The sequence below is a fragment of the Elephantulus edwardii genome, unplaced genomic scaffold, assembly GCF_000299155.1.
Source record: "Elephantulus edwardii isolate Elephantulus edwardi_28Jun2011 unplaced genomic scaffold, EleEdw1.0 scaffold00141, whole genome shotgun sequence".
NCBI classification, from domain to species: domain Eukaryota; kingdom Metazoa; phylum Chordata; class Mammalia; order Macroscelidea; family Macroscelididae; genus Elephantulus; species Elephantulus edwardii.
Window position 1 is genome coordinate 5,586,214 of NW_006399891.1, and position 26,721 is coordinate 5,612,934.

At 40.4% G+C, this 26,721-nt stretch overlaps 1 protein-coding gene across 1 annotated transcript in view; it reads right to left on the bottom strand.

Moving 5' to 3' along the window:
• LOC102856645 (uncharacterized protein C9orf135 homolog) overlaps positions 1 to 26,721 on the bottom strand; it is a 123,804-nt gene that overhangs the window by 28,717 nt on the left and 68,366 nt on the right. The window contains exons 5-6 of the mRNA XM_006894423.1: positions 19,919 to 20,037; positions 19,300 to 19,368 (exon numbers count right to left, since the gene is read on the bottom strand). Coding sequence (XP_006894485.1) covers positions 19,300 to 19,368; positions 19,919 to 20,037 — 188 coding nt within the window. The remainder of the gene's footprint in view (positions 1 to 19,299; positions 19,369 to 19,918; positions 20,038 to 26,721) is intronic.

The window sequence follows — 26,721 nt, forward strand, 5'->3', positions numbered from 1 at the left end:
TGAAAATCTGAGTAGACTTTAACCTTTCTACTCAGTTGCAACTTATGCTTGGCAAGTTAAGAATGCTGTGCTAGTATTAAAAGATGCAAATGATAATAAAAGAATTATTATATTGGAAAAAAAATAAAGTTGTTAAATTCACCATCAAGGGTTATACAAAGCTATCGTAATTACGACAGTGTTCAGAGTATTTTTGTAGTCAAAGTATAATGAGTTGTGTTCAAAGTATACCAATCAACCTTAACATCATAGTTTCCTATGCAGAGTGAGGGGCATACATGAAATTATTTAATAAAGATGATGTCCTTCGGCACACCCTGAGAGAATCTCAATTCTGTGGAGTATTATATAAAACAGATGTTTAAAAATAAGAACAGGCTATTACTGGAGACATAAGTTTTTGAAAAGTATTTTTCATATTGGAATTATTTTACAATTTTTAAATGTGAGTAAAATGTCAGTAGATGACCATGGACTTGCTTCCACACAGTTTTCTTAGCCATGTTGTTGTTGTTATTATGTGCCATCAAGTGGCCTGCAACTTATAACTTATACAATACCTCAAAACCGTGTCCTGTCCTGAGCCAAACTCACTGTCCCTGACACACTTACTCCCATTACTCCAGTTACTATGTCAATCTATCTTATCTAAGGTCTTCACTGTCCCTTCAGCCTTCTAAGCATGTTGTCCTCCATGGACTGGCCCCTCCTGGCTGCACACCCAAAGTATCTTAGATGGAGCTTCAAAATCTTTGCCTCCAAGGAGCAACTTGGTTTTACTTTTTCTTTGGATGGAAGGATTCTGAAGGTTTGTCTCACATACTTTGGGCATGTTGCCAGGAGGGACCAGTCCTTGGAGAGGGACATCATGCTTGGAAGGGTAGAGGGACAACGCAGGAAAGGAAGACTGCAGATGAGATGGATTGACACAGTTACTACAATAATGATGGTAGGTATACCAGAAACAGTGAAGTTGCCTCAGAATAAAAGAGGGTTCAGAGCTATTTTTCATAGAATACCTATGAGTCATGGTGGACTCAGTGGCATATAACAACAGGACAGACCTGTTTGTTCTCTTGGTGGTCTATGGTATGTTCAAACCCTCCTCCAGCACCACAACATAAAGACCTTAATTCTTCTATCATCCTTTGTCATTGTCTAGCTCTCTGATATATAGCAAGTAGTTGCAAAGACCATGGCTTAGATGAGACACACCTTAATCTCTATACTGACATCATTGCTCTTTAGTACTCTAGAGAGGTCCCTGAGATTTTCCTAATGCAATTAATCTTTTGATTCCCTGACTGCTGGTGCCAAGAGTGTTGATTATGGAAACAAGCAAGCTAAAATTGTTAACAATCTCAATCTCTTCTCCATCTATCATGATGCTGCCCATTGGCCTAATGGTGAGAATCTTTGTTTTCTTGATGTTGAGCTTCAATCCATATTGAAGACTGTAGTTCTTGACCTTTTACAGAAAATGCTTCAGGTCCTCCATAGTCTCAGCAAGCAAGGTTGTGTCATCTGCATAACTTAGGTTATCGAAGAGTCTTCCTCCAATCTTGATGCCATTTTTCTCCTCATAAGCCGACCCGAGATGGCTTTGCTGGAGTTCAACAGACCGCCGAGGCCACATTCAGAGCGGAACACGCTCAAGGCGCCGCGCGTCCCATGGTGGGTGGAGGCTCGGGCGCCCCCTCGTGGAAGTTTATGCGAAGGCTCGGGGTGCAGCAATAAAGAAAGCAAAGTTCCTAGCTTGTTCCCAGAGGGGAGTATTCAAGGTCCAGGAATGTGGCGTGGCCCTGGTAGGCTGAACTCCAAACGGATTTAGCATAGGGAAGAAGCTAGGTGTTGTAAGAAAAAAAAAAATAAAAATAAAGTTTAGCCTCCCAAATGATCTATTCCACATAGAGATTGAAAAGGTATGGAGACAGAACACATCCCTGACACACTCCTTTCCTGATTTTGAACCATGCAGTGTTTCATTGTTTTGTTCTGAAGACTGTGTCCTCGTCCAAGTACTGGTTTTTCAATAAAGTGTTCTGGGATTCCCTTTCTTCTCAAGGTTAGCCACAATTTGTTGTGATCCGCACACAAACGCCTTTGCACAGTCAATGACATACAGATAGAAATCCCCATGGTACTCTTTAGCTAAGATCCATCTAGCATTAGCTATAATGCCCCAAGTGTCACAGCCTCTTCTAAACACAGCTTGTATTTCTACTAGCTCTCGTTGATGCACTGTCCCAGTAATTTTTGGGTAATCTTCAGCGGGATCTTTCTTGTCTGTGAAAGCAGTGATATTATTAGATAATTTCCACACTGTTGGATTACCTCTTTTTGAAATGGGAGTAAACATGGATTTTTCCAGTTAGTTGGCCAGGTAGTTGTCCTCCAGGTGTCTTAGCACAACCTGGTAAGCCTGTCCAGGGCTGCATCTGTTTGTGGAAATATGTCAATTGGTAGTCCATCAATTCCTAGGGCCTTGTTTTTTGCCAATTTCTCCAGAGCAGCTTGAACTTCCTCCTTCATCACCATTGACTCTTGGTCATATGTTGTTTCATGAAATTCTGTTGTCAGCCAATTATTTTTGGTACAAAAAGAATTTTTTGTACTAAGTTTTTAAAAAAATATTTTTTGTTGGTGTACATACAATAATTTGCTTGCATTTTGTTTCATTTTCATGTATATTAGTTTAGGGTTGGGGTTGTTGTTTGTTTTTTTTTCCATCCCTCAACCCACCAAATTCTGAAACCTCATGATTTGCCAGGCCCCAGGCCTCTGCCTCCACCCCTTCTCTCTTTAAATATCCATACACATCTTACTGATTATCCTTCTGTTCTTGCAATAAGTCATATACAGTATTTATTCTTTTTTTATTTTTTTAATTTAAATTTATTATTAATTTCAGTAAAGATTTAGAGACTTTGGATTTCCATTCATTTATTGTTGCACTTTTCTCCCTTCCCAAACCTCCCCCCCTAGTATACTACCCTCTTGGAAAAGTAAAAGACAAATTCTTTCATTGTTTCACAAACCCTCCCCCAGGTCCACTCCACCTTGTAGCCTTCACTCTAGACTCCTGTCATGACAAAAATACCTAATCACATATATCTTTTAAACAGTTTTCTCGCTTATCTGCTTCAATGCAGTATACATTATTGAACCAATCTTTTTCAGTCTGTCCCCAAGCCCAAGGTCAGTCCCATCCTACAACAGGGGCACCATGCACTATTTGTCCTTTTGTGACTGAGATAGTTCACTCAGCATAATGTCCTCCAGGGTCATCCATTTTGAATAGCATTGCATACGTTCCTTGTTTTTCAATGCAGCATAGTATTCCATTGTGTGAATATACCACAGATTCTCTATCCACTCATTTGTTGATGGGCATTTGGGTTGTTTCCAACTACTTGCTATTGTGAACAAAGCCGTGATAAACATGGATGTGCATATATCTGCTTGGATGTCAGTTATGGTCTCTTTGGAGTATATTCCCAGCAGTGGAATTGCTGGGCCAAATGGTATCTCTATTTGCAACTTTCTGAGAAAGCGCCATACCACCTTTCACAGTGGTTGCATCATTTTACACTCCCACCAACAGTGAATAAGGGTTCCAGTTTCTCCACAACCTCGCCAGCATTTGTTGCTTGCTATTCTGTTAAATTTTGCTATTCTGTCTGGGGTGGGATGATATCTCATAGTTGTTTTAATTTGCATCTCTCTTAGAGCTAGGGATTTTGAACATTTCTTCATGTGCTTGTTAGCTATCTGAATGTCTTCTTCGGTGAAGTGTCTGTTCATATCCTGTGCCCATTTTTCTATTGGATTATTTACCTTTATCTTGTTGTGGTGACAGTATTTATTCTTGTGTGCCTGAGTTAGTTCATGCAACTTAATGCTCTCTAGCCTCTCCCAGGTTATTTAGCATTTTTCAAACTCTTCGCTTCTTATTGCTGTATAGGGGTATTTCATTGTGTGAATGTATCACAATTTCTCAATCTAGCCATTTGTTAATGGAAATCTAGGCTGTTTCCATATTCTTGCTATTGTGATTAATGCTGCTACGAACACTGGTTTATAACTGTTTCTTCTCCGGTGCAATTTATAGTCTCTTAAAGCCTACTGGTGGGTCAGCCTTGAGTTAACTCCGACTCAAAAGCACATAACAGCAAGAATATTTGAGTTGTAGTTTGGAGAGAGACATTTAGGAGCTGTTAAGGTTGACATTTAAAAGATAATCCAAAAGAGTGAGTACAGGCAAAGAAAATTAGTCCAAAAACTGGGACTGGAATTCTTCGACATCAAGAGGATGTTCAAAATTACAATGAAATATCATGTCACCCCAATTGCAGTGGCAAAGTTTAACAGGACAACAAGCAATAAATGTTGGAGAGGATGTAGAACTCTCATACACTGTTGGGTGGGATTATGGTACAATCACTCTGAAAGACAGATGTTTCCTGAAAAAGCTGAACATCAGAATTCCATATGACCCAGCCATTCCACTGCTAGGAATATATTCCAATCTTCTCTTGATGCTTCCTGGATCATTCATTATTCTGCCCACAGAATCCTTAAGAATTGTCACTCCAGGCTTGAATTTGTTCATTACCTTCAGCTTAAGAAATGCTGAGTGAGTTTGTCCCTTTTGATTTTCTGACTCTAGCTCTTTGCACATTTTGTTATAATACTTTGCTTTACCTTCCCAAGCTGCCCTTTAAAATCTTCTGTTCAGCTCCTTAACTTCTTGATTTCTTCCCTTTGCTTTGGCTTCTCAGTGCTCTAGTGCACTAATAATATTCAGTCTCTTCTGACATATATCTTGGTCTTTTCTACCTCTTCCTTCTTTGTAACGACCTTTTGCATTTTTCATAGATTCTTAGCCATAGGTGCGATTTAAAGGATGTGACCCCATCAAGTCAAGTAGTGGAGTTACTCTGAGAAGGCTGACTCTACCAATCAGCATTGGTGTCTCATAACTCACTCACTAAATGGACACTTTGATAATATAGTGAGTGACAACTTTCAGTCAGTTATTTAAACTCTGGGTAATCTATTTTTTTTTAAGGCTGAAAATCAGGAACACAGTCTTTAAATGATACATAGGATATATGTTATGTCTCACTCAGATCTGAAATGAGATGATCTTTTGAGAATACAAATATGGAAACTCATCTTGAATCTTCTCAGTAAATGTCAGACTAAGACAGTAGTAGAATGAAGAATACGAGAGAAGAACAAGTCCTTAAGAAGATAAATGGCCTTTAATGAAATTCGGGAGAGTAGGAGGTAAGACAGACAAACGAGGGGTTGGGACTAGGTATGGTCCTAGGAAGATGTGTCCTCTCTTGCTCCAGAGGCAGAGCTGGATGCATCCTTGTCTGTACACTATACGGACTGACTGGCAGCCAACACTTTCATTCATTACCTTGAACTACCAGGAGCAAGTCCATGCCCTGAGGCTGAGCTCTGCCACTTCCATCCCTATCCACAGCTGATAAACTCCCCTATAGGCCTATGAACCATGTATAGCTGAAGCTTCTCCCTTTCCTGGAAACAGGGAAGAAAGCCAGTCACTTTTCTGTGAGGAGAACTATGGGAGGTAACATCCACCAGCACATGAAAGAAGCAGCCAGAGGGATAGAATAAAGCTAAATGGAAGGGAATCTTAAATAATTTTCTAGAATTGATTCCTGTTGGTTCTGATGCCCACTTATTCCACTGACTTTCCTATGATTCCACGAGTTACTTCAGTATCTTTTAATAAACTCCCCTCTTGTTGTTGTGTATCCTCAAGTCAGAATCATCGATTCTGTCACAACCAAAAGAGTCTTGAGACCAAAAGAGTCTTGACTGTTACAATCAGACACTCGGAGCCTACGGCCATTAATCATTGTAATCATAAGCCAGCTCCCCTTAGTCTGATTCCAAAACACTGGCTAGCCTTCTGATCATGGTTGGGTTACTCATACAGTTTCCCCAGAGAGAACAAACGTTTTTATAGCGTGGTCTGGAGGTCTGGTATGTCTGAAATTGTCATTCTTCATTATACATTAACTCATTAGGATTTTGGTTTTTCTGGTGTATTTCATGAGCACAAGTCACTATCCATGCATCAGACAAACGCTGAAGCACAGGGGAGAGAAAGGGTCTTTTCTGTCTAATGTAAAACTGAAAGCTGGTGATGGGAAATTTACCAAGAGAATGTCAATACCTAAGGACATGTAAGGGTGGTTCAGTGAAATTCTCACTCTCCCAAAGGTGGATGTAAAGCTAATTTGTGGCCAGTGTACTTCATGCACAGGGAGTGGGGATGTGCATGGTGCTATAATACTGAAAGGTTCCAGGGAAGCTCTCAAACTAAGAGAAAGGGGGAAGAAAGCACTTTACTTCCGAAAATCTGCCCATAGAAACACTATGGGTCACATGAGCCTGATGTACAGACACAAGGACAGGGCAGTGTGCAGGACAGAATTTCATTCCATCATGCGTGAGGTGACCATGTGCTGGAGGTGGCCTTCATGACATCTACCCACAATTAAGAAGACTCATAAATTAGACAGCCGGCCATCACACAGAAGTACCCACAACAGGCCACACAAATCCTCTTTAATCATTAATGGTCATACTTAAAAGGCATTTTGTGAGAAAGAGAAGAATTAAAAGAGAAAGGGGGGGGTAAGGTCTGAGATTTCAATTATCATGTCAACCAAGGAATTGTAAGTCAAAATATCTTTACCTTAAATAAGGGAGTTCCTGTGCACAGTGTTTACCCATGTGCAGTGGTTAAAGCAGTCACTGACACCCAAAATCCAGTGGTTTAAAGCCACAAGCAGCTCCTCAGGAAGAAGACGTGGCGGTCTGCTCTCACACCGATTTACAGCCGTGGAAGCCGTGTGCAGTCACTTGCTGTTGTTGTTGTTAGGTGCTGTGGAGTCATAACTGACTTACGTCTGACCTTCCAATAGGTTTTCAGAGGCAGTAAATTGCACAAGAGGAGACTGTTCATCTCTCTTGGAGCAGCTGGTGGATTTTTTTTTCTATAATTATATTTTATTAATTTTCATAAACATTTACAGAGATTTTGGGTTTCCATTCATTCATTGTTGCACTATTCTCTCTACCTTCCTCCCAGTTTGTTCTTGTCCAAATACCACAGTGCTTGTCAAAGCCAGTTCTGATTAATCTTCTTTGTCAGTGTGTCCTTTGCCATTCACTATCACTCCTCCCTGAGAGAGACTTCACCCTGATTCATAAGGAAAAGGGGATGGCGTATTCTCTTAGCTACTTCCTGCTGAAAAGGGACGCTGTGGGTTTCAGGGTGAAGATCTTCTCTCACTACTCTAAAGGGCCCCTTTGGCAGTAGGAAACACATAGACTATTATGGAGATTGATTTTGGAATTTAGATACACTCTTATTGATTGTGCTTGGCCATACATGTTCATATCCTTGAAGATGTATCATGGGGGTGTTGCAACCTAGAAGACACAAATTTGACTAACAAGTTATAAGTACATGAGTCCAAAAATTATGGAAAAGTAAAAGAAAAGATTCTTTCATTGTTTTACAAACCCTCCCCCAGGTCCCCTCCACCATGTAGCCCTCGCTCTTGTCTCCTGTGATGACAGAAATACCTAGTTATATATCTCTTTTAAACAGTTTTCTCCCTCCTCTGTTTCAGTGCAGTATACATTATTGAACCCATCTTACTCAGTCTCTCCCCAACCCCAAGGACAGTCCCATTCTACAACAGTGGCATCATGTAATATTTGTCCTTTTGTGACTGGGATATTTCATTCAGCATAATGTTCTCCAGAGTCAACCATTTTGAATAATATTGCATGAGTTCCTTGTTTTTTAATGCAGCATAGTATTCCATTGTGCGAATATACCACAGCTTCTCTAGCCATTCGTTTGTTGATGGGCAGCTGGTGGATTTGATCCACTTGCCTGTGGGTTGGCAGTGCAGCTCCTTACCACTAAGCCACCAGGGGTCAGAATTGACTGGACAGCAATGATTTCAGTGGCAGAAAAACCAGTGGTGACATGGCTAAATCTGTAGCAAGATAATGCACCAAACACACATAGGCCTTTAAAACTCAGAAGAGCTTCAAAGGTTAACAGCTGTGGTTTGGGTTCCCTTTGTCTGGAAGAGGAGCAGCCCTTCTCTCACTCTGATCCAGGAAGCTAGAAGGCAGCTTTGTGATAAACACTCCAGCCAGTCAGTCCCACCTAGGAGCCTGAATCTGAGCAAGTGACTCACAGAAGCAGGAATCCATTTGGAAAGAATCCCATCACTGGAAGCAGCTGCAGCAGCGGCAGCAGCATCCATTATTTAGAAGCGGTAGAGCCACAGAGGGCCCTGGAGTCTGTGAGGCCCTGCGAGGGGGCAGGTGTGACCACTCAGACTCTCAGTCTCATTCTTAACAGCAGCCATCATTTAAGGGAGGGGGGAGGGCTTCTTACACTGAGCTGACATTGATATCCTTGTGATTTCCTCCTACTTCTTACCTACTGAAGCCGCACAGACTAACCCTAATGGATCCTTTCACAGCTGTTGAAAGGCAGGTCTATTTTGCAGAAATCAGCCTCAGAAAAGCTACTGGGCAAGAAATGAAGAGGAATGAAGACGTGGAGGCTGGACCAAGTCGGATTTTACTCCTGATCCATTTGCTAAGTTGCTTGGTTGCTCCAGAAACCACTCTGCCCTTCCGCCAAGAACACAACAATAGTGAACCCCACGATTCTAGTCCCTGCTTGGCCACTAAATAGCCCTGGGACCCTGAGCTCTCATTTAAACATTCTGTATCTTAACTTTTCCCATTAGTATATGTCCCATAAATATTTATAGACTAGATGAGTGGATTAATTAATTAATGAGGAATTAGATTGCTTTATTATCTCTGTGCTTTGATTTTTTTTCCTCTCTGTGTAACAAAGAAAATACCCACCCAGATGACCCCGTGTGTTGTCAGGAGGCTAATGGATAATGCATGTGAAAGAACTTTGAAGGATATTAAGTGCTGTCTGCATTTAAACATGAAAGATAATGTCATTCAAGGGGTACGCGCCTATAATCTAGCTCCAGTGCTTACGACTCAGCAATTTTTGGAGAATTACTTTAGCTCTCTGAGCCCCTTCTCAAAATGGGAACAGTTTCCGTATCTATCTCAAAAGATGAGAAATAAACGAAATAAGGCACAAAAAGCCCTTAGCTCAGGGCTACACATGGTAAGTGCTCATTAACATAAGTTGGATATAACTATGCTGTAATGATACTAATTAAGTAATGGAGAGACATCATTGTCTTTGAATTTCTATGGAATAATTCAACGTGCAGTGTTGGATAATGGCTTGGAAAAGACAGGGCTAGCAGCTGAAGAACCAGTTAGGATAGCTCCTTAACAACTAGGACCGAGGAAATGATCACTCTCCTGGCTCCAGTCTCAAATATCTGTGCTACCCTAGTATCTGTCCTTCCTCTGGTCTTCACATAAAGAATGTCCCGTTCGACTTGCTCAACCCAGACCTCTCCTCTTCTCCCATCGTCAGTAAATCATCAAGCAAATGCCAACTTCTATTTCTTAACAGGTCCAAACTTAAGTCTCTTCTCTCTTTCCACATCACCATTCCATGGGCCTTGGCTTGATCAACCCAAAAGGCCCCAACTGCAGTCTCAGCTGCCTATCAAGCTGTTCTCCGGATCAGTCTATTATTAGTCTTTTCTAATCCATTCATAGTATATTCTATGGATCAGTTCTATTTCATACATAAAAATATTGCATGATTGCCTACAGAAGCAAAATCCAAGATCCTTAATATAGTTTTCAGGCCCAGCTTGCTTTGCCCCCAGTATCTCTCTGTCCAACTAAGCTCTCATCCCTGCAGACTTGTGCCTCATGGTCTTAGGCACGTTCCTCATCATCCCCATTTCTCTCTGCGTCTGTGTCCTGTATCCTGTGTCCTGTGCCTGGGGTGGCTTCCATCTCTTTGTGTGTGTGTGAGTGTGGGGGGGTGATTTTTGGTTTTCCTCTTACTCCTATCTTTTGTTGATCTGAGAGTTTGGTGGCCTAGTGATAAGAAGTTAATGCTGTTAACCCTAACGTATGAGGTTTGAACCCACCAGTTACTCTGTGGAAGAAAGATGAGCAATCTTCTCCCGTGTGATTTTTTCAAAAGTCTCTGAAGACCTGCTGGACAGTCAGCTATGACTTGGTTGCAATGCCACAGCACACAACAACAATAACTTGTTGATGTGGCAAGCACCAAAACATACAACCAACCCCTTCATAGACTCTCATCATATCCTATGCTCACCCCCAGCAGGCTATTGTATAGGCTGCTCGTTCAACACCTACTCAATCCCTTTTTCTTGCTTTGTCTTTCTCTGCTTGAAAGAAAACATGTTTTTGAATTGGGTTGTTTACAAAGTTCATATACATTGCGTTTCACACTATTCTTCATTCATACTGTGTTTCATGCAGTCATACTCATGCATTATGTTTTAAGAAAACATTCATTTAAATTGGTTTGCTTACAAAGTTCATATACATTGTGTTTCACACTATTCTTCATTCATATTGTATTTCATACAATCATACTCATGCATTATGTTTTATTCAATTAATCACCATTGGACCCTGCCCATCACTGAGAGGCCATGCCACAATCCATCCCATGGATGAAGAGGAAGAGGGTCAGAAGGTTTCACTTTATGACTTGTTCCTATTGAGCAGACTGTGAGCACCTGAGACTATGATGATGATCACAGCCAACTCCCAAAGGGAACAGAAAAGAGACTGGATTCTCAATGAACCTGCTGAGGTCCCAGTCCTCACATCTCGCGCAATGTGTCCAAAGAAATCATTTCATTGCAAAAGCTGCTACTAGTGAATTTTTTTATTCGTGCAGTCAGTGTTTTCCTTAAACTCATATTGACTCGTTATTTTTCTGTTTAATTTTCTAGTTGCTTTAGAAATGGGAGTATCTTTTGTCTCTGTATTGCCAATACTTGACTGTTCCCAGACTACAGTGGGCATCAATAAATGTTTGTATTAAAAGAGTGAATTAAAATATGTAGGATAAATGCAATTTCTTTAGGTCCAGTAGTTTTTAGAAGCTATATGAAAGAAAAGTAGGAATTGTAATAGGCTGGAATAGTAATTAAACTATGTTGTTGTTGTTGTTGTTGTTTGCTATTGAGTCGAATGTGACTTATAGCAACCATATGAACAACAGCCCCGAACCCTGCCCTATCCTGAGCTAATTTCACTGTCTCCGACTTATTTACCCCCATTACCCCAGTCACTGTGTCAATCCATCTCCTGCACGGTCCCTCCATCCTCCCAAACATGATGTTCCTCCCCAAGGACTGCTCCCTCCTGCAACATGCCCAAAATATGTGAGATGAAATATGTGAGATTCAAAATCCTTGCCTCCAAGAAACAACCTGGTTTTACCCTTTCCAGAACAGACCTGTTTATTCTCTTAGCAGTCTTTGATATGCTCAATACTCTTCTTCAGTATTACAGTTCAAAATTATCAATAATTCTTCTGCCATCTTTAGTCATTGTCAAATTAAGTATACAGACAGCAGCAAATATGTCTGTGATTCTTCTTTGAAACCATGTGTGTGACTTGAAGAGGCATAGTACAGTACTGGCCACTGGAATCCACTGAAGGTTTTCTTTTAAGCAATGATAAAATAATGCTGTTTTTACGACAACTTTAAGACTTTCACTACTATGAAGACTAATACTTGCTCATAATTAATGTCCATGGAATAACAGAAAAGGTCTGGTTTATGTATCAATTCCACAACCTTTAAGTCCTGAAACTCTTTACCAGATAAAATACACACTGTTTATTGCTAAGAAACTTACTTATAACACACATTGTTTTATTACTAAGAGACACGCCACCACACAAATTTTAGTAGAAAAGAAGTGAATGACATGCACTTTGAGAAAAGAAAAAGCTCTTATTCTCCACGTGTAGCCTGCCCCTCTTCTCTGAAGAGAGCCGAAGGTTTACCAGAAGCTAAACGTCCCAGTGAAAGGGATAAATTAAAAGAGTTTAAACTGTGGCCTAAGCTTACTCAAGACACTGTAACATGCCACATGCACACGGCTAAGTGCTCTGTGCTAACAATGAAAACTTTATTTCCTGAGCTGCTTTTCAGCGTCATTTAACCTGCCCATTTATGTGACTACAGATGCCCTTCTCCTTACAAGTGTAAAATTTCAGAGCAGGGAAAGGATATTATAGATCATTTGCTTCAATCCCTTCATTGTTCAGAAGGAAACACGTGGAGCCCAGAGAGGCACAGAGGCACACAGGTCCCGAAGCAGATCCCAGGTTTCCTATATTCCCCTTCTATTCTCTCTCTGAGAAACTTCACGATGTCCAAAAATGTATCCAGTGATCCAGAACAATCTATTAATTTTATGCTCCTGCCATATGGATCACATAAAGATGAGTTCTGGAAAGTAGACATATTTATCATATACTGGAGAATAGACACAACGCACTATCACCAGGAAATAATAAAATATGATAGTTAGGGTTGACCTTGTGAGAAGTGGAAGCCTACCTGGGTACTCTCTGTCCTCCAAAAGGAGCTCAGTTCCCCAGGCCTGCCAGTCTCCCACTGGCCTGCTTCTTACACAGCAAACACCTTAGAACTGGCTTTTCCCTATCAAAACAAAACCCAAGCGGGCTTCTGCAGACAGTCATCCCAGGGCCATGCATGGTTATGCAGGTGTACATTAACAAAGGCTTCCAGGAACTAAGATCTTCCTTTTAGTAAACAAAATGTAACTCATGTTAGAATTTATAATTATTCTTTCAGGGGGGATATTTTTTTGCTATATTGTTTTGGGTTTTGATTGCTTTGTTTACTTGGTCGTGGACACAGGATAATAGGGAGCTCTGGTAGCCTAGTGATAAGAAGCTGCACTGCAAGCTCAAAGGCCCACAGTCTGAATCTACCAGCTGCTCTGTGGGAGGATAGCTAATCTCCTCCCATGCAATTTACTGCCTCCTAAAACCCACTAAATGTTCAGCTACGGGTAGGTTCCAACTCAATAGTAAACGAAACAAAAGCCACAGCTCAGGTAGCATACACAGAAAATCTTACCATTTAGAATGAATCGGCTTCACTCTTCTGGGTTCATAAACAAGTTCATAAAATTATTTTGTGTTACATGATCAGAGAGCCAGGAGTCTTCTGAAAACTAGAGAGTTCATTTCCCATGCCTTTTAAGTTCTCATTGTCATCATATACCATTGAGTCAGAACCAAACCATAGCTGACTCTCCAATGGGTATTCAGTTTTTTGTTTTGTTTTGTTTAATTTAATTTAATTTTATACTGACTTATTTACAAAACTCAAATATATTGTTTTTCACACCGGATAGGGTTGTACAATTTGATGGAGAGGGGAGGATAAGGAAATAGGAAAGATCCGGTGTGAAACAATGGGGTTTGAAGCTGTACTGCAATCCCAGAGGTACACGGTTCAAATCCACCAGATGCTCTGCCGGAGAAGGAGGGACAATTTCCTCCTGTACCTGTCAGATCTGATTTGACGGTACAAGCACAAAAAAAAAAAACAAACCAAAAATAAAATAAAAATTAAAAAAAAAGAAACAATGGGGTTTGTGGGGTTTTTTTAATTTTTTATAATTTTAAAAATTTTTATATTACTTTGATATATTTACAAAGCTTGAATACATTGTTTTTCAAAAAACTCCTTTCCATTTCCTTCACCTCTCCCACCCATCAAATTGTGCAACCCTATAATTAACACCCTGCTGCCCCCACCCCCATCCTCACCCCTCTATTTTTACCCTCCCCCAGCCTTGGATTCTCATACTCATTCTACACAGTATTTATCCTTGTGGGACTGAGTTAGTACACTCAGCATAATGCTCTCCAGTCCCTCCCAAGTTAGATAGTAATTTACAAAATAATTGCTCCTACGTGCTGTGTAGTATTTCATTGTATGACTATACCACAACTTCTCAATCCATGCATTTGTGGTTTCTGAGGAAATGCCAAACTGCTTTTCAGAGTGGTTGTACCATTATACAATCTCACCAACAATGTAAAAGAGTTCCTATCTCACCACAAAACTCCAGAGGGTTTTTGAAGGCAGTAAATCAAATGGGAAGAAACTGTCCATCTTTCTCCCACAAAGCACAGGTGGATTTGAACCATGAACCTTTGGGTTGGCAGTGGAACTCCTTACCACTAAGCCTTAAGAGCTTCTTTCCTTAAAAAGAGTACTCCAAAATTAAGTACAAGTTATTTGTGCATGTGTGAGAGCCACATAAGAAGGCAAAGAATGAGCATTAGCCACTAATTCACTAGCAATATTTATGTTCCCAGTTACATTTCCAATGAGCCTTAAAGGAAAGGTGCCTTTAAATTGGAGGGTTCAAACTCTGAACTTTTGGTTAGCAATGAGACAATGTACTTTGTGTGTCACCAGAGCCTCTACTTTCATCACCAGCCAATGTCAAGTCCTTGTATACTCATTAAAAGTATGTGACCAACTCTCAGGGGACACGAGAACCCTAGGTCTACATGAGTGCAATCTAACCTCAAAATCGACAAAGCTCATTTTTAAAGATGAAGCCTCAATATCACTTTTAGCTCCATCCTGACAGCTCCTTGTATTACAGTAGGATTTTCTTTTGCCATTTCCATGACATGTGTTGTTGTTTTTGTTGTGTGCTACGTAAATGTTCAGATTATCAGTATTGTTGTTGTTGTTGTTGTTGTTGTTGTTATGTGCCGTCGAGTCGTTTCCGACTCGTAGCGACCCTATGCACAACAGCCCTAAACCCTGCTCTATCCTGCGCCAACCGCACGGCCTCTGACACACCCATCCCGATTACCCCAGTCACCGAATCAATCCATCTCATAGAGGGTCTTCCCCTCCTGCGCTGTCCCTCCACCCTCCCAAGCATGATGTCCCTCTCCAAGGACCCGTCCCTCCTGGCAACATGTCCAAAGTATGTCAGACGAAGCCCCAGAACCCTTGCCTCCAAGGAGTAGCTTGGTTTAATCCTCTCCAAGATGAATCTGTTTGTTTTCCTGGCAGTCCATGGTACATTCAGTACCCTTCTCCAGCACCACAGCTCAAAATCAGTATAGACACAGTGAAATAAAATAAGCCTCCTTCACACAAGTTCAAAATTGAGTAGATGAGCCAAAAACTGAGTTCTGAGAAAAAGAAACAGATTGTCTAATGCCATAACACATAGTGGACATTATCTTAAAATTAATGCCATCTGACTAATGTCTTCTTAATAACAAAGCTATACCTTATTCTGGGGAGGGGTTTTTCCCCCCCCTTAAGAAGTAACCTGAAGTTTAAATTTACATTACCATTACAGACTTTCCTTTATAAGTTGAAGCACATTATTTTGGTCCATTGAGCAAACTCATTCTTATTCATTGCCTTTTAAAGTTGACATTTAACTTCCACAGCTGTACGGTTGGCAAGAAGCAAAAGAATATTTAATATTCATGGCAGCAGGTTCTGAAACACCGCACTGTTCTATTGTATAGGCTGTCCTATAATTAGTGTACATTAACTGAAAGAAAGAGCTACATATGAAATTAGTAAAGGGCGGCTGAAGGTGCACATGTATTTATTTCCTGCTAATACTCATGAGTCGAACAAAACAAACAAGTAATTCTAGCTATTCAAACTAATAAAGGCTGATTTTCCAAGGGGCTATGTCTTCTGGTGCACTTTCCAGAAAAGAATTGAAAACAACTTTTTGTTCTACAGGCCTTGAATCCCTAATCAAATAAGATAGGCATTAGCCATGTCCCTTGTCCATTATAATTCGCACTTCAATACCAGAAAGAATTGATTGATTTATTCAAGGAATAATTACTGTATGTCCTCTGTAGGCTTGACACTCTTGTTGGGCACTGGGGACGGTCCTATCCTTCAGAGCAATGGATTTAGCAAAGAAGACAAACAAGAATGCAAGTAATTACAAAAGGGAAAGTATTAGGATAAAAGAAATGCTACAGACTCGCACAATGGGTTTAACAAAGTCATGGCTTAAGCAAGGCCTTCTGGAAGAGGGGGCATTTATGTGTTATGACTTCAGGGTTGTTATGATTGGGTCTAGGCCACAGAGATCAACGGAACAGAATCAAGAGCCCAGAAATTAGCACATCTACCTATGGTCAACTGGTGTTCAACAAGGAAACAAAACCAGTCAAATGGGGTAACCTCTTAAAAAAATGGTGTTGAAAAAACTGGACTTATACCTCCAGAAAGCTGAAGCAGGATTCACATCTCACGCCCTATACAAAAATCAACTCAAGGTGGATCAGAGACCTACGGGTAAAATTCAAAACCATAAAGGTTTTAAGAGACAAAATGGGACCAAACTTAGAAGGCTAAGCCTATAGTATAAATAGACTGGCTTTATGGTATAAATAGACTGGCAAACAGCCAGAAATGAACAATCAGTAGAGGATAATATTAATGAATGGGATGTTCTAAAGATTAAGTGTACATCAAAAACTTTTTCCAATAGGGCAAAAAGGAAACCTACTAACTGAGAAAAAAACATTTAGCAAGGCCATCTCAGACAAGGGTCTTACAACAAAAGTTTACAGAATCCTATAGAGCCTCTACCAGAAAAAGACTGATAGCCCAATAACAAAATGGGCAAAAGACATGGAAAAACTTTTCACAGAGGAAGACATTCAGATGGCCAACAGATACATGGAAAAAGGCTCAAAATCACTGGCAATAAGAGAGACCATCACACTAAACTAGCAGTGGCAAAGTTTAACAGGACAGCAAGCAATAAGTGTCAGAGAAGATGTGGAGAGATTGGAAGTCTCATTGTTGGTGGGGTTGTTAAAATGGTACAACCATTCTCAAAGACAGTGTGGCATTTCCTCAAAAAGCTGACATGGAAATTCCATCTGACCCACCTATTCCACTGCTTCAGGCCATGAGATTCAAAATTACTTGCTATGAATCAGAGAGCTGGACTATAACCAAAGATGACAGAAGAAGAATTGATGCCTTTCAATTGTAGTGTCGGAGAAGTGTATTGAGCACACATACCATGGATTGCCAAGAGAACAGGTTTATCCTCGAGAGGGTGAAACCAGGCTGCTCCTTGGAGGCAAGGATTTTGAAGCTCCATCTCACATATGTTGGGCATGTGGCCAGGAGAGACCAATCAGTCCCTGGAGAAGGACATAGTATTTGGAAGGGTGGATAGGATAGCGTTCAGATCTGTTGTTCATAGGGTTGCTATGGGTTGTACTCAGCTTGATGGCATCTAACAACAACAAAATCCATGACACCTAAAAACAACAGGGTACCATCTTAGAATTTTGCTATGCTTCTAAGTGCTGCCCGTATTTCTACATCCTCTCCAAAATGCTAAAGAGCAATGATGTCAATTTAAAGACTAAAGTGCACCTCATCCAAGCCATTATCTTTTCAATTACTTATTATGCGTCTGAAAGTTGGACAATGGATAAAGATGGCAGAAGAAGAATCTGTGCTTTTGAGTTGTGGTGCTGGATAACAGAATGTTACATAGACTGCCAAAGAACAAACAAATATATCTTGGAGAAAGTGCAACCAGAGTGCTCCTTAGAGGCAAGGATGGTGAAACTTCATCTCATACACTTTGGGCACGCTGTTAGGAGGGGCCAGTACTTGGAAAAAGACTTAATGCCTGAAAAGGTGGAGAATCGCTTTCTGGACCTGGCTGAGCAGGAGGCCCCATCATGGGAGTTGACAACCGCCACAACAAGGACTGAAAGATCTGCCGCAAGGAGCCCAAGGGCCAGGACATCTACCTCCGGCTGTTGGTCAAGCTCTACATGTCCCTGGCCAGACGAACCAACTCCACCTTCAATCAGGTTGTGCTGAAGAGGCTGTTCAAGCCGCACCAACCAGTCACGCGTGTCCCTTTCTCGGATGATCCGGAAGACGAAGCTTCCTGGCTGAGAAAACAAGACAGCTGTGGTGGTTGGGACCATTAACAGATGACGTGCGGGTTCAAGAGGGGCCCAAGGTGAAGGTGTGCGCTCTGCGTGTGAGCAGCCGGCCAGGAGCCCCATCCTCAAGGCTGGGGCCTCACCTTCGGCCACCTGGCCCTAGACTCGCCCCAGGGCTGCGGCACCGTGCTGCTGTCAGGGCTGCCCGAGGGCCGAGAGGTGTACAGGCATTTCTGCAAAGAAGAAGCGCACCCGCACAGCTACACCAAACCCTACGCCCGCTCCAAGGGCCGGAAGTTCGAGCACGCCCGAGGCCAAGAGCCACCCATGGCTACATGAACTAACCCCAGATTCTGCCCTGTTATTAAAATCATACGGGAAGGGGGAGAAGGAAAAGAAAGGGAAAGGTGAAAAATCAGTGAAAGAGAGGAAGACCCTCAACAAGATCAGTTAGCAAAGTAATTATAGCAATGGGCTCAAGTATATCAGAGATGCTGAGAATGGCACAGGATAGGGTAAGGTTCAGATCCGTTGGTCAGAGGGTCACGAATCATAGTCAACTGAATGGCACCTAACAACAGTAATATTTTCACATTACTTCTCTATACACCACTACAGAAATTATGACACTTTCTTTATGAAAGAAATTACTAAAGTATTTAGAATGATAAGAGGAATAAAAAACTTTTTTGGTAATATCAAGTCATGTTACCCCCAAAATAAACTTCTTTCTTCCTTCATTAGTAAAAATACTCTTAGTTCTACTATTATTATTGTTATTATTATTAATGTCATGCATAATTACTCATAGAAAGAAAGTTTCATTAGAGAATTCCGTAAGATGTTACATAAAGGGCAGCAGCAGTTTCTGTTCTGAGATTATATATATATAAACTTGCTGGGGTACTTTTATCTTGGGTGCTTTATCATTATACATTTTACAGATGAAGACACTGAGGCACACAGAAATGAGTCAAATGTGAAAATGGTTACCCATGGTGGACAGTGTTTGGTGGAGCTCCCCGATTAAAACAAGCTTGGAAGCAGGAGTGGCATCCACTTCCGTAAATAGCTTGCCTCTGGAAACCCTATGAACTTGGTGAAAGGACGAAAGTTATACAGGTGTCCAGGACTTTAATTCATAGGGTCGCGGTGAGTTGTCTATGACTCAACAGCACTTAACAACAACAACTTGGCACACACACATCCACATACTAACTCCTATTTTTAAAAAATACAATTATTAATTAAGAAACATTTTGTACAATCTGCAGCAACTGAAAAGTACTAACATTTTGTGGTCTTCTGGTGAGTGTCTGGTAAAGATGGCTCCAAAACCCGTGACAGGGCATCCAGTATCCCTGAAAACAAGATAACAAGTTTTAGAAAGCATGTCAGATTGACACCAACTTCCAAAGCCACACAAAACTTATTTGAGGCTGAGTTTTTATGACAGTTATATCTTAAAGGGACTTCCTGTTTAGAACTTTTATGCATCTTGTAAAATAGAATTTGCCAAGAAGTAAATGAAAATCCTCATGTTCTGTCATTACATTGCCTGCATTTTCCAATGGTTACAAGATAAGACAATGTCGACAGCATCACTTCTATAGAAAATCACTGTGCCAGGCAGGATACAGAAACACAGAAATGACTGGGAAACCATTTCTACCCTCCAGGGTTTCCGATCTCTAGGGAAACATGCAGGCATTTAAAGAACTAGAAAATCAGTTCAACTGTTACAAAGGACAGGAATAAAATCCTCTGCATGAACATAAATCAGGGAAGCTTAAGATGAAAGAGCTTGATATGTGCCTGTAATGTAGCTTGGCCACTGTCCTCCTTTGCTGCTTATATAAATCCAATCATCTGTGTGCATGCTCTGTAAGCAAAGGGAAGAATTAAGAATACCTTTCAATAATCCCAGAGCTTAAAGTATCCTCATTCAGTAAGGCCTTGCTCTTTACTCCAGCCAATTTTGTGCTTAAATAAATTTGAGCCATCTGTTCTTGTGTTTCTGATATCCAAATCTGGAAAAAATAAAAGCCACACACAGGAAAAATAAATTAATGCTGGTTACTATAATCTATTTCTGTTGGATTGCACTCTCATTTTTACTTCTTGACTCCAACTGGCATTAAAAAGTAAGCAATATCATATTGCATAACAATCCACTGTTTCATCATAAACATGTAAAAATGGCAATTCTTTACCATGCATGATTGAGAAAATAAAAACCAAATTCTGCATTCTACCACTATCTCTGCCTGTTTTCTATTTATTTATCTTTCTGAGGGCTGGGGTTCTTTAACGTCCCCAAGTAAGAAAGTGTTTGTGCCAAACACTTTGCAAGTCACAAAGGACTTCAGATCTCACCTTCCAATCATCATTGTCACCACTGTGATGATAATTATTATTATCCATCCTCTACCATAGTGGATATGTCAGTGAATTATCAAACAGTTATTACTAAAAGGACATCTATAAATGGTAAGATGTATTCAAAACAATCAGAAGTTCCACAGGTGGCATCTCTAGGGGATCTTCGGAACAAAAATGGATGATGAAGATTCAACATTGTTTCCATAAGAAACTCTAGGAAACCCCAGTGTGAAAGAACACAGTAAGGAGAACTGGCCACTACCAAGAGAAGTCATCACTGCTTTCCTCAAACCTGAAGTTTCCTGAGGCATCTAGTGATGCATCAGAACACACTCACTCCGTTCAAGTTTGTTTTTACAGAGAGAGAGAGAGAGAGAGAGAGAGATCATTCTTAAGGTCTTAGAGCCATCACCAGGAGAAACAGTATGTTGTTGTTGTTGCTATTGTTAGATGCCAAAGAATCAGTTATGACTCACATCAACCCTATTACAACAGCAAAATCAGGGGCCTGCACCAGCCTCAGAATCATGGTTCTGTTTGAGCCCACTGTTAAAGCCATTATGTCAATTTCTTCTTTGATGAACTTTTACTTTACCAATCATGATGTCCCTCTCCGAGGGCTAGGGCCTCTTGAAAACATATCTGAAGTATGTGAGAGAAAGTTGTCTTTCTCACGTCTAAGAGCCTTGTGGTCATCATAGTCAAATACGTTTGGGCTTTTTTTGACCAATAATTAGACTCTTATTCAAAGCATTTTTTTACTCCAGGCTGTTCCTGGCTTCCTGGCCGTCTCCATGGCTCTCCAGGACGTGGGTTTCCCCCTTAACTACTAAGAGCCAGTCTCCTGAACCATAAGCCTCAGCCCAGTTTCCAAGTGCTGACCAGTGTGCTCTTGCTCAGCTGTTCTTAGATTCTCAGCTTCGCATGTTAGTGGCAGAAGTCACTGTTTTAGACATCATACTCTATTTTTTTTAACAAAAAATAAGGCATAGTTTTAAAAATATTATTATTGTCCCAGCAACAATAGCAAAGTTCAACAGGGCAGCAAACAACAAATGCTGGTGAGGTTGTGGAGAGATTGGAACTCTTAGTCACTGCTGGTGGGAATGTAAAATGGAACAACCACTAAGAAAAGCAGTCCGGCACTTTCTCAAAAAGATGGAAATAGAGCCAGCAGGAAGCACTCTGCACGCAGCCTGAGCGAACTCTTCTGGCCATTTTGAACATGATCTTCAGTAGGATTTTGCTTGCAGAGGAAGATGAAAGATGACTGACTACAAGCATTGCATGGAGATCTTCACCTCACGGCCTACCTTCAGACAGCCTTGGTTTGATTCTTTGTTCTACTTACTGCCTTTATTACCTTTACAATACTTTTTAATAATTCCCACTTAGAGTTATAATCAGACCTCTTGGCAGAGAGGAAAGGGGCAATTATGGTGGCGCTAGAACCAGAATGGCTGTCCCCAGCCACGGTACCCAAAAGAGCACACGGTCCAGATCTCAGAAGAGCTTTGGGAGGTGAGAGCCACTTGGCCCCTGGGGAGAGTGATCTGGCCCCTGGGAAGAGCTGCTCAGCCCCTGGGGAGAGCCACCTGATGTCTATGAGGAACTTTATCTAAGCCACCTTCTTCCATCTCCTCCTTCAGTACACCTGTAAGAAATGCCTCCAAAGTCCTTTTCTTTGTAACTCACAAGTTTATTCTCTCTAGATTTGCTCCCTTTCCTATAGATAACCTAAGCACTGAGTCTTGTTCCAGAACCTGAACCCTGAGCCAAGTTCCAGAGACAAAAAGAAAATATAACTGCCAGCTAAGGAGGTGAAGGTGGGTGAAGCCTCAAAGTTCAACTAGCCATTCCCACTAGACTCACCCACACAAACACCTTGCAGTCTAGAGGGCAGAAAAAGTCATGAAAATATCTTTTAATTGAACAAGAAGGCATGCAGCTTCAACTCAAGACCACCAGTAAAGTCTTAAAGTGGGCTCCCTTTCCCCTTCATCTCAACACCCCTACTCAGCATGAAGCAGCCAGAGACTCTGCACCCCTATTCCCAATAAGAAACCCATAAATAAAAAAGACAATTTCTTTATAAAAAAAAAAGGTTATAAAGCACAATGAGAGGAGGTTGACCACCATGTTCTTGAGGAAGCCTCTGGGTTAACCATGCAAATCACTACACCACTACAGATCCTTGGAACTTAAATGTGTCGAGATCTTATTTTGTGTTAGAAAGTTAAACACTCTATATGCCTTACTTTATCAAATACTCAAAAAACAATCTCATGTGTGTTATATATCACACTTGTTCTCAGAAAAGTGCAGCCTATGGTGGAACTGAGAAGAGGCTAAAGAAGGCTTTATATATATAAAAGTGGGATAGCACTTTTCAGGAAAGCAACAAATTAGAGCCCAGTAAATGATGGAGCCAAAGTTAAACTGAAGCCAGGTGACACCAGAGTCCACTCTTAATCTCTACGTTGTCACCTCTATGGGAGCAAATGCTGTCCTCCAATATTAATCTCCCTTCTTCCTCAGTAATTGAGCTTGCAAATTTAATTGGGTGCATGGTCTTATAGAACACATTTTCCGGTCTTCTTTATCGTCAAATCATCAGTGACTGGTTCTGAGAAACTGGACTATAAAGATAAATAATTTCTTCAACTTCCAGGGAAAGTCTCTCTTCTGTTTTTCTCTTCTTGTTATCTGGAATGAGGACATAACATCTAGCTTGAAGCATTCATGATAGAGAAAGACTCTACCAAAAAATGATGGTGCAGAAATCCAGAAGGAATGAGCTTGATGGATTTATAGAGCATCCATGCCATTTCTGATCTGCTTTCCTCCAGGATTTTTAAGTGAGAAAAATGCAGCCTTCTGTGAGCAACTATTGTTGATTTGTTACTTCTATTGAACGTAGGCAAGCCTAATCCTACACCATCCTCAATGTAAAAAATGACTTTGGTGTAAAAATGTTCATAACCTGACATAAGGATGAGAAATTCACAAAAGTATTTCCATATGTTAAAGTCTTTGGGGGTTCACATATATATCACAAACTAAAGAATGGCAATTTGGTTTGTAAGATAGCTAAATTAACACATTACAAACTCACAGGATGATTATCTTAAAATTTCCATTTAATTTACATAATAAAATCCAGCTTAAGTCAAATGGTAGCATAAAAACTATCTCATGTGCACAGGAAGTTTACTTCATAATCTCAAATGCTTATTACCCATTGCCTAAAGTATTAATTCTTTTAAGTTTCAATTTCTAATCTTCTTGAATAAACTCCCCACATTTGTGATACAGTTAAGAAATTCAGTAGTTGTATAACCTGGATATCCAGTACATGGAACGAGCCAATAATTCAAATTCTACATTTGAGAGTTGTTGTTGTTGTTGTTGTTGTTGTTGTTAGGTGCCATCGAGTCACCTGCAACTTATAGTGACCCTATCCACAATAGCCCTAGACCCTGCTCTATCCCTTGTCAATCGTAATGTCTCTGACACACCTACCCCCATTAACCCAGTCACTGAATCAATCCATTTCATCAAAGTCTTCCTCTCCTGTGCCATCCTTCCACCCTCCCAAGCATGGTGTCCCTATCCAAGGACTGGTCCCTCCTTGTAATATGCCCAAAGTATGTCAGATGAGCTTCATAATTCTTGCCTCCAAGGAGCAGCCTGGCCTCACCCTCTCTAGAATGAACCTGTTTGTTCTCCTAGCAGTCCATGGTATATTCAACACTCTTCTCCAGCACCACAGCTCAAATGCATCAACTCTCCTTCTATCATCCCTAGTCATAGCTGACCTTTTTCTTAAAAAGCCCTGGTGACTTCATATGTTGTGTTCTGGGCTACTAATTGAAGGTCTATCAACTGTTCTGCAGAAGAAAGATAGACAGTCTCCTCCCACAAAAATTCACAGTCTAAGAAACCTGATAGAGGATCATTACTAGTCAAAATCTACTCAGTGACAGTGGGAACATTTTTCTGCTAAGGATGGCTCATTTTCTAGTAGAATCTGGTAGTTATTATGAATTGAGTTGTGACCCCTAATTGGATGCATTACTCTTAACCCCAATACTTGTGAATGTGACCTTATTTGGGAATTACTGGGGTTTTGAGGATATCATTTAATATAATGTCAAAGAGGAATAGAGTAGGTCTTAATCCAACTGAGTTATATCCTTTTAAAAGGGAATAAAGACAGACACAAAAAAACATGTGACAGTGTTGCCTGTGGAGTAATGCCTACTGGAAACTGGGAAGAACTTGAGAGGATCTTCCCCACAGAATGGGTCCTACCCAGTACCTGGAATTCAACAACTAATCTTCAGAGCTTTGAGAGAATAACTCCTGTCATTTATTACCATGAAATTTTATAATAGCAGATCCAAGAAACTAATACAGCAGGGTTCATTTCAGATGATCTCCAATTGATATTTTAATTTTTAGTTTCTTGTAGAGTTCTCAGAAAATAAAGCTTCTTATCTATATTGAAGGAAGTGCAAGTACTCTCTAAGTTTCCACTCTGATGCCACAGGCTGCTCCTGTAACCCTCCAGCTCATAGCTGTGTGTCCAGCTTGGGTCAGACACCAGCTCACCAAATTCACCTAGAGTAAGGCCGGAAGTGAGAGACATACTTCCCAACCCTACCTCTTTGAGGATCAGGAGTAAGATTCAGCACATGTACACATTATCTACTTCCTCCAAATTAAAAAATAAATAAATAAATAAATAAATAAACAAACACAAAAGCACAGCCATTCTATTGTTGTTGTTGTTTAAATCCTCAAGATGGATGAGAAAATACTCAAAACCTATCACAGTCTAAACATTTCATATGTTCAGCCTTAGTGACTTAGATTCTCATTTGGGAATTAAGAAGTCGGTGTCTATTATCTTAGATCCTCAGTCATATCTAAGAAAAGGTCCTATTTGACCTTGTTAAACACTTTCACCACCAAATATAGCTTTCTTACATCATTACAAATAAGAATAACTACTTATTATAGTGGTTGTTGTTGATGATTACTGTCAAGTCGAGCACGACTCATAATGACCCTATGGACCAAAGGTCTGAAACCTTTCTATAACTATTGTCATTTCTCCCATAGGTTCACAGAGTTTCCAGAGGCATAAGATTTATGAAGTGGATTCCACTCCTGCTTCTAGACCTATCTTAAACTGGTAGCTCCACCATACACTGTCCACCATGGGCAGCCATTATGGCATTTGACCCCCAATGGCACAAAATTCAGCTTCACAGCAAACCCAGATTACCACAGTACAGCAAATTGACAGGAGAGTGCTGTACAACTTAGAAGAATGTTCCTCCAAAATAATAACACAAGAGTTACTAATCTTAAATACTAATAAAACTAATTTCTCTAAAAGTTATACGACTATTTTGTTGTTGTTTATATCTACAGTAAAAATCAAGACCTTGTAAAACTACTTTGTCCCTTAAAATTACCAAACAGTCCACTCTTATGTCTAAGCAGAAGTTTTGGCTCCTGGAAAAACTGCCTCTATTTTTGTGTCTAAATTAACCCAGTAGTACCAGATACTGATTCTATAAGATCCTTGGGTAGTCTTCACAAATATAATTATCATTTTTTAAATAACTGGAATGCAAAAGGTCTGATCAGAAATACACATTTTCTGTTTCTCTCTCTCTCTTTTTTTTTTTCTTTGTCCCCACTACCTCTAACAAGCCAGTTTTTACGGATGGTTCTTTCCTTGCCTCTACAAGAAATAAATCTTGGACTAGTCTCACATTTTTCTGATCAATCTCAGCTAAGAAAAGAATTTCTTGTCACAAAAAGTCTCCGCTTATTAATCAATGTTAACAGCATCATCCCAAGAGGGCCTTGTAAGTTGTGTGCAGACAGGAAGGAGTAGGCACATAAAGAAATAGGAAACCAGGTCACCACATTCATCCCACCCTCCACTTCCGACCGCAATTTCCTCGCCAGGGGCAGGCTTGAACTGACAAAGGGGAAAAAAGATTTAACCTTAAGGAAAAATCATTGCTTTGATTCCATATTTTAATTCTTTAAATGTGACCAATGTTTTTTGTTATCTATTGTTGTAGTTTGCTATAATCAAGGACGCTTTCGGCAGAATATTAAATGATCCAGAAAGTATTAAAAGAGGATGGAAAGAATATACCGAGTGACTGTATCAAAAGGAATTGGCAGACACAGAAGAAGTTCATGAAACAACATGAGCAAGAACCTATGGTGATGAAAGAAGTACTTCAGGCTGCTTTGAAGGAAATGGCAAAAAATTAGACTGCAGGAATAGATGGTATACCAAT